Source organism: Ambystoma mexicanum, chromosome 7q, assembly GCF_040938575.1.
Source record: "Ambystoma mexicanum isolate Mex_15411 chromosome 7q, UKY_AmexF1_1, whole genome shotgun sequence".
Lineage (NCBI taxonomy): Eukaryota > Metazoa > Chordata > Amphibia > Caudata > Ambystomatidae > Ambystoma > Ambystoma mexicanum.
In genome coordinates, this window is record NC_090941.1 from 291,459,006 (window position 1) to 291,467,995 (window position 8,990).

The 8,990-nt window shown below is 51.4% G+C and overlaps 1 protein-coding gene across 1 annotated transcript; it reads left to right on the top strand.

Moving 5' to 3' along the window:
* The first annotated feature begins 245 nt into the window (after nucleotides 1-245).
* POU4F1 (POU class 4 homeobox 1) lies at nucleotides 246-6,100 on the top strand. Its single transcript, XM_069640102.1, has 2 exons — nucleotides 246-568; nucleotides 2,243-6,100. Exons 1-2 carry the CDS (start codon nucleotides 443-445, stop codon nucleotides 3,215-3,217), a joined length of 1,101 nt encoding a protein of 366 aa, XP_069496203.1. The 5' UTR covers nucleotides 246-442; the 3' UTR covers nucleotides 3,218-6,100.
* The last annotated feature ends 2,890 nt before the right edge of the window (nucleotides 6,101-8,990 follow it).

The following is an 8,990-nucleotide window of genomic DNA, read 5'->3' on the forward strand; positions in this document are numbered from 1 at the left end:
GATGCCCTCCCGGTTGCCCGGCAGCAGGTGCTCTGGAGCGCGCATGTGCGGAGTTTACAGGTGCCTCACCTGCCTCGCGCCACCCGGCGGCCGTTAAACGTGCAGCGCGCGAGCGAGACCCCTCCTCAGGAGAGCGCAGGCGGGGGCGCGTGGCTCTGGCGCTGGGCGGCTGTCTGTCAAGCGCGCGAGCTCTCGCGAGAAGTCGCGGGCTCCAGCCGACGAGATCTGGGGCTCAGGTGAAAGCGTGGAGCGCGCCGGGGCAGTGCACAGAGCTGTGACAGCGGCTGCAGACCAGACGGGAGGCGGCGGAGGGAGCGCGCGCGCGGGGAGAGGAGCGAAGGGAGGCGCGGGCTGCGGCTGCAGCACTCCCAGGCCGGGCTCCGGGAGCACCCCTGCCCCTAACCCAGAACTCTGCTCCCGGGCTGCATGCACAGCCGCCAAGATGATGTCCATGAACAGCAAGCAGCCGCACTTTGCCATGCACCCGAGCCTACCTGAGCACAAGTACACCACCCTGCACCACTCCAGCTCCGAGGCCATCAGGCGGGCATGCCTGCCCACCCCGCCGGTAAGAGCCCGCATCCGAGTCTCCGTGCGTGTGCCCTCCTGCCCGCCCCCTGCCTCTACCCACCACTTTCGGTCCTGTTCTTCAGCCCCATGCGCTTCGTGTCCTCTCCATTTCTGTTTTTCACAGAACTTCCTCTCATGTGTCACATTTCATCCTCCCTAAATCACTCACAATACACTCGTGTGTGTATATAGCCAGACTAACCTCACCTTATCTTCCTGTGCTTTATTCCCATTATCTCCTCTGACTCGATCTTCACCCACTCCCCACAGATCTAGAACCTGTGCCCTGTCTGCAGCTCTTCTGCCACTGTCACTCGTATGCCCGTCTTCTTCCTTGCTTCTCACGCCCCTATCTTCTTTATTTCCCTCCCTAATAATCTGCAATTTCCCCCCTTCCTCCTTCGCGGCTCCGCTCGCCATTTTCTGCCCTTTATGGCATTGCCAACCTATTGTGCATGCCCGCTTGTCAAGTCCCCTCTACTCATCCTTCCCCTCTCGCTATTTTGCTGCTCCTTGGAGTCTCCCTCTTCCCTTTCAGGTGTACCTTCGTTCTCCTCTCTGTTGTACCTCCCACAGTTTGGGTGCAGGTTTCCCCTTCCTCCTTTTATGTTCGCCGTGTATTCTTCCCCTCTGTACTCTTAGTTTTGACCCTGCACTTTTTCACTTCACTGCCTCCCTCTGGTTTCACTTCTGTCACCCGCTTTCACGCTCACGCACATTCCCTCTTTTCCTTCCTTCTTTTAGCTTTGTTTATATTCTCGTTGTGTTTTTCCTTGTTTTGTGTATCTTCTCTTTCTCATTAGTGCACTCTCTCCATCCTGCCGTCGCTTCACCCGTTTCTGTTTTCTTTTTTATTTCCACAATCCCCACGCTTTCCTTGTTTCCCTTTTTCATCTGTACTCGTTCTCTCCTGCGTTAATCTTCTTTTATCTTTCTCACCTGTTCTGTATCTTCTCTTCTTCTCGCCCTCGCCGCGCCCCCCCCCTCCCCGTGTACTGCACGCACTGTGTGTGTGCGCATTAATAAAAGGGCTGCCGGGCACATCCTGACAAGCTGCGCCTAATGATTTTTTCATGTATCCCTCTACAGTCACCCGGGCCCCTGTGATCTTTTTTTAAAAGCGTCTTCTCACAACTCTCCCGGACTTCTCCCACTTCCCCCCTGTTCACTTTTATGCCTGGGCCCCGGACGGGTTGTTTTTGTACTTTGTTGTGTGGTCTACGTCTGCACATTGGCCGCACCTCTGCCTTTTGTCTCACGCGTCCACTTCTGTTCTGCATCTACCCGAGTTTCCTCTCTATTTCTGCTTTTATCTGTTCTCCCTTTTCTTTCCTTCCTGTCTTTGACGATGAAGCCCGGCCGGCTGCCTATATCACTCACTTTGTTTCTTTTCAATGCCCCCCTTCTGGTTTCTATCCCCCCACCCCCAAGTTGGCCGCCCATCGCCATCACCTGCCCATCTCCGCCGTTGCCTTTCTTGCCCCATCTCCCCCTCACCATGCCCACGGCCTCCTACCATCTGCTCCTTGTGGCTGGCAGGATTGCCAGGTTGGCCGCTCATCCCCCTCTTCTTATTAGTGTTTTCGCCTCTTACATTTCCCAGAATGCATTTTATTTTATTCCGGGGCTGGTATTGTTGTAATTTTGTGCGTGTTTCCCCATCTCTTTGCAGCTGCAGAGCAACATCTTCGCCAGCCTCGATGAGACGCTGCTGGCCCGGGCCGAGGCCCTGGCCGCCGTGGACATTGCCGTGTCCCAGGGCAAGAGCCACCCCTTCAAGCCGGACGCCACCTACCACACCATGAACAGCGTGCCCTGCACCTCCAACTCCACCGTGCCGCTGGCGCACCACCACCACCACCACCATCACCACCACCACCAGCCCCTGGAGCCGGGCGACCTGCTGGACCACATCTCCTCGCCCTCGCTGGCCCTGATGGCCGGGGGCGGGGGCCACGAAGGGCCTGGGGCGGGCGGCGGAGGAGGCGGCGGCGGAGGGGCTGGCGGCGGGGGCCTGATCTCCACCTCGGCCCACCCGCACAGCCACATGCACGGCCTGAGCCACCTTTCCCACCAGGCGGCCATGAACATGAGCTCGGCCCTGCCGCACCCGGGACTCATGGGCTCCCACCAGGGGCCCCCCTCCGGACTCACCTCCCTGTGCGACTCGGACACAGACCCCCGGGAGCTGGAGGCCTTCGCCGAGCGCTTCAAGCAGCGGCGCATCAAGCTGGGGGTGACCCAGGCGGACGTGGGCTCGGCCCTGGCCAACCTGAAGATCCCCGGGGTGGGCTCCCTCAGCCAGAGTACCATCTGCCGCTTCGAGTCGCTGACCCTGTCCCACAATAACATGATCGCCCTGAAGCCCATCCTGCAGGCCTGGCTGGAGGAGGCCGAGGGCGCGCAGCGCGAGAAGATGGCCAAGCCCGAGCTCTTCAACGGGGGCGAGAAGAAGCGCAAGCGGACTTCCATCGCCGCCCCGGAGAAGCGCTCCCTCGAGGCCTACTTCGCCGTCCAGCCCCGGCCCTCCTCCGAAAAGATCGCCGCCATCGCCGAGAAGCTGGACCTGAAAAAGAACGTGGTGCGGGTTTGGTTCTGTAACCAGAGACAGAAGCAGAAACGCATGAAGTTCTCGGCCACGTATTGACTTTGGGGGGACGGCGCCCCCTGCTCCCCATTTCCTTGACCTCGGCGTTGGCGAGGCCGCCGAGGGCTCAGCTTGAAAACTGAACCTTATGCGGGGGACCAAGTGACAATGCACAACACGAGAATGGACACTGAACAAATCGAGGAGGACTCTACAAAGTTGTGTTGGACGCTTGGGAACGTGGACACAAACAGACTCTCAGAGGGGATGTTGGGCAGTGTTTAAGGGGGGCGGGGGCGGAGAGAGGTTCAGTGCAGCTGGTGATACATGTTAACGAGTCCATGCACACTTGTCACAACCGTGCATTACACAATGCAGTCCACAGTGTTCAGAAAATCATCCAGCATACACAATGCATTATGTTAATACACATGCGTGGGCCCATAAAGTGCCAGTGCATACATGTCTGTACGTGATCTGCACTGGGCGAGTCAGTTCAAAGTGTGTGTGGTCCGCTCTGTGGAAGCCAATTCCCCACGAACCTACCAGGCAGTAATGCGCTGTGCTACACAATGCTGCCAACGTGAAGCTGCGCGACCTCCCAGCGAGGGCCCTTGCTTTCCCGGCTCTACTGTGTTCTCCTTGTGCGGGCCACGCATCGGGTGCTGGGCCCTCAGCTGGTTTGAAGAGATGAAGTCGGGGAAGGCCGGCCCCTTCTCGGCCTCATTCTCTGGATGGGGGTACAGGTCTCTTGTGCGGTCACACGTTTCACCGTAGTAAATTAAAATAGCAAAAGACAATTCATCCAAACAAATGTGGTACCTCTGTACAGATTTTTTTAAACATTAAAAAAACTCTTATTTATTAAATCCTAAATAATCTGAGACCATCTATGGTTGTGTGCTCTTATGATGTGGTGGGGCACACACAACTTTACAACCCCCCCTCCCCCCCTCCGAATTTATTACCTTGCTGGGGCGAGGACTCGACCTAGGAGGATGTCTGAGCATCATTTAAACGAGGGTTGTGTGTTTTAAAGCGCTTCGCCTGCCCATCACATTGCACTCGAACACGCTCCACCCGCGGGTGGATGCGAGAGGTCACGTTGCTCTGGCGCCCGCTTCCAAGTTCCAAGTGTGAATGCGGCGGTGCTCTGGCGCCCGCTTCCAAGTTCCAAGTGCGAATGCGGCGTTGCTCTGGCGCCCGATTCCAAGTTCCAAGTGCGACTGCGGCGTTGCTCTGGCGCCCGCTTCCAAGTGCGAATGCGGCGTGTCACGGACCTGAATTACAGTACAGAGCGACCTAAGTTGTAAAAAATGACTCCGGAAATCTACAACTTCTAAATTCACTTGCCAAATGCATGGCGAACCAAGGCATAGCGAAGTCGATGATGTTTATTATTGATGTTATTAATAATTTAGAACGATTGTTATGATGCACCATTTGCTCATTTAAGCACATTGGCCATTTCGTCTTTTAATGCATTGTTTTCTACACCATTGTCCGTTCGCTTATTTATTTTCGCCCCACTATTTATGTCTATGTATTTATTTTCGCACCGTTGTTTGATGTCTATGTATTTATTTTCGCACCGATGTTTGCTGTCGATGTATATATTTTCGCACCGTTGTTTGCTGTCTATGTATTTATTTTCGTACCATTGTTTGTGTCGATGTATTTATTTTCGTACCGTTGTTTGCGCTCGATGTATTTATGTCTGCGTCCTTGTTTGCAGCGCAAACACTCTATGCATTTGTAAACCGAGCACTGAGTAGGCTAGCGTGCAGCAGGCGTTGGTGGGGGTGGTCGCTTCCCTGTTCCACGCCTGCTTCCACGGACAACACCCACACACTGGTCTTGCTACAAACAAAAACAGCAATGTTGTGTGTAGAAGAATGAATACTGTTGTATATATTGAGCTACGAACACATGTTCCACGACCCAACCACTCGTGGTTCCCAGGACCGGCTGCATCGTTTGTCCATGGGTGATTGATGACCTTTCACCTCGGGGTTATTTATCCTTATTTTTTTTAACCATGAAATGTGTTTTTTACTTATTATTTATTACTGTTATGGTGGTTATGATGATTACTATTAACACCATTATTGTTGTTAATGGACATTATTTGTCTCGTTGCTAATTTTGCAAATCGCCTCTGTGAGCCAAACAGAACACGGGGACGAATGCCTGCCAGCACACCTCGAACCAATATCAAAATGAATTATTATTTCGACAGCTGAACCCACTTGCACCAAAATAGGGGTATCCAAGTATCCCCTCCCCCACATCCCCTGAAAAGGTAATTGTCTCTAGGTGGGTCACGTTGAACACATGTGCTAACAGGGGCGCGCTGGACCGGAAACACGTGCGTATGCCCCTGTGGGCAGACTATCCGGCGGCAGGCCACTCTGCCGGAGTGTGTGAGCCCATAGGTGGAGGGCACCGAGGGGCTGCGAGGGTGGGCGCCCCATGCCTCATTCGCCCCGTGGCACCGAGGCCTGGGACCGCGCTCGGCTACCCTTACGCCCTCTAGGACCGGGAAGCCTGGCTCTAGTCCCAGGCTTAGGGGCGTCTGCAATATCACGGGTCACCGGGTTTCAATGGGGTCCCCCCACTTCATGAACTGATGGAAGATGCTCGCCCCCTCACATAACATGCTGGCCTGTGAGCAGAAAAGATGCCAAATGTAAAAAAAAAAAAGATGAATACTACTACACATAAACAGTGTTGCTCTCTTTCATAGGAGCACCCCCTCCTTTACTTTCACCGCTGAACCTGTGACTAGAACACTCTATCCTGACACTTTGAAGGGAGCCTCTTGGTTGGAGAAAAAAAAACTGTGATTTTTAAATACATTTATTGTCGATGTTCAGAATATGCACAAAAGGGTATTTTTAAGAAAATAAAAACTAATTTTCGTTGACTCGAAATTGGACTTTTCTTCTGATGCGTCTCGCCTCTTCACTCATGTCTGTCCCTTTGGGGGTGGGGAGCGACATCTGCCCTGGCGGCGCACGTGGCCTGTCCTAAGACTTCTTAATAGCCGGCAAGAATGGCCCCATGTCTGCCTGGCATCGACTCGAAGCAAGCGCGCGTCCCGGGGAAAAGTAAAGGAGCGCTTACTTGAAGAAAGATGAATTTTTAATGACTGGACTCAATGTACTAATGAGGATTGCAGGGAAAACATCCACTGCCAGAACATCGCCGGGCCGAAATGTAGCCCGCAGTCATCTCGCTTTCTTCCTGATGACGAGCAGCTTTTAATGAGAGCTGTAATCTAAGGCGCAGAGGCAGTGGAAATGCAGAGTGTGGCGCTCAGACATGCACAACAATCGAACCCTCTTTCGAACACATTCTTCTTTGGAGCGTTGCGATATTGGGGCAGTGCGTTTAGGCGCCCTAGCACACAGCAGGGTATCCTGCGGTTACAGTGATCATGGTACCCCCCCCCCCACCCCAGCACAGTTTGGACCTATCTGAAACCCACCCCTTACATACAGGTGATGCAGTGACCCAAAAAAATACAAGTGGAACTGGGGTCTCAGCAGGGGAGAGAGCAGGCGCAAGAATAGTGTAACACATGACACAGAATTGCAGCCGGGGCATTGCAATAGTGTCCAAGGGCCTGATTCATGGATTTTTTTGCGCGGTGCAAAGTGACTTTGCACTGCCAACACACACCCTGATTCACAGAGTGGTGCACAAAGTGTATTTCACTTTGCACAGTAAAACTACACTTTGCGCTGCTCTGTGAATCCGGATGTTTGTAGGCAGCTGCACCCCACAAAACATTCCACGATTCAAGCCCTCAGGCTCCTATTGCAACTTTACACTTGCACAGGGACATGCATGGACACTGGAATGGTGAATATGATCGTAAAAAATAGAGGAATGGGAAACAAAAAAAAGAAGGTAGTGGGGCACCATTCCCGACCGTTCCTGCTCACTTCGATCACTGCTGAGGCTGAAGCAGAAACACTGCCAGAGACCTCCCCCCAAATGCAAAGGGTGCAGTTTGGTGCACTCGCTGCAAGCTCTACTGCTGCATCCTGCCCGGTGCGGGGTGGCCAGAGCCACTCCTTGCCCACTTTCACAACAGCAGCGTAAAGAAATATTGGGAAAGCGCTGCTATGATCCCAGCGTTTTGTGTCGGCATTTGCTCTCCTGCTAGATCCAGTAAGGATCCAGTCTGCCCTGCAATGCAGCCACTCCTCTTCAGCAAAGTCCTGCGGCCACCCTGGATTTAGGCGCAGGATCCGTGGGTACTTCACCCCCAAACTCTCAGGCAGTGGAGATACCCACGGACTGTTTACAACTCTGCACATGAACCTTTCCCAGCAACATATCTATCTATCTATCTATCTATCTATCTATCTATCTATCTATCTATCTATCTATCTATCTATCTATCTACATATCTAATCCTCCGTCTACCTACGTAGCTATCTGTCTAATGTATCTATATATAGCATCTATCTAATTACCTTTCCATCTAATGTATCTATATAACATCCATCTATCCACCTATCTCTATCTAATATGTCTGCATATATAATCCCCAGTCTATCCATATATCAGTCTGTCTAATTTATCCATATATAGCATCTAATCATCTTTCATCTAATTTATCTATAGATAACATCCATCGACCCATCTATCTACACGGATCTCAGCTGTCTATATCTTTCTATCTCATCTGTCTATGTAGTCCTCAGTCTATATAGCTATCCGTCTACATTATCTCTCCATATAAAATCTATTTATCTATCCATCGCTCTCATCTGTCAATATATATATAATATCTTTCTAACATCTCTATCTCTCCATCCATCTAGCACCTATATGTCAAATTATCTTTCTATCTAATGTATTTATGTATAACATCTATCTATCTACCTAGCTCACCTGTCCATGCCTATCTATGCCCCAGTCCATCTATATTGCTATTTGCCGATTTCTATCTAATTATTTACCATCATCTTCAATATTATTATCATCTAAATACCACCCACCATCGCCGTCCTATTATTAGTATTCTTTTCTACCTCTCTATCTACCCACCTATGCTTGCTTGGCTGGCCACCTGCACCTCTTTCTCCCAGACTGTGTGCCTGCTTGATCATGTATTCTCCACCTTATCTACACAGGCATATGCCATCAGCTTGCCCACCAAAGTCTATTTAAGCTTCCGAAAGTGAGCTGGAAAACGCCCCCTTGAACTAGTACCAACACAAGGACTTAGCGGTCAGCAGAGATCGGCTGGCTTTGGGGGTGGCAACTGATTTCGGGGAGATGGGCAGCAGTTGGCAGCCCCGTGCAGCAGGCAGGCAGGCCTCGCTGCAAATACAATTAAGGAGCCCGCTTGAATAATTCATGAGCTGAGATTTGGGAAATTAATAAAAATGAATTATAACAAGAGGCTAATTAAAAACTTTAGTAATTGTTGACAAGATAGCTTGATGGGAGGCGCGTGAAGCAAAAGAGCCCTTCAAAAGACACGGCCTTTCAAGCAGAGAAACTTCAAGGGAGCTTTGGGAGAAGAAAAAAAAACACGTGCTGTGTCCTGTTCTGCTAATTCGTCACACACGCGAGAGCACGCGCAACCAGTCTTGGGAAAGGTGGATTTCTATATCTTCTATAGAAGAAGGTGGGGGTATAGACAGACATATCGACATATTTTATTTTTTGTTTCACTATATACAAACATGCATAGAATACCGCGCTCTCCAAATATATGTAAATACACACACAGTTATACCAAAGAGAGAGTGTGTGAGAGAAGCGTATATATGTGGGGCGAAAGAAAGCAAGGAAGAACGGAAGGAGAGAA

What these genes read in the sequence shown, in the direction of transcription:
- POU4F1 (XM_069640102.1), top strand. Translation starts at nt 443, where the DNA reads ATGATGTCCATGAACAGCAAGCAGCCGCACTTTGCCATGCACCCGAGC. An exon ending in CATGCCTGCCCACCCCGCCG is followed by an intron (nt 569 to 2,242) that starts GTAAGAGCCCGC and finishes ATCTCTTTGCAG; the next exon opens with CTGCAGAGCAACATCTTCGC.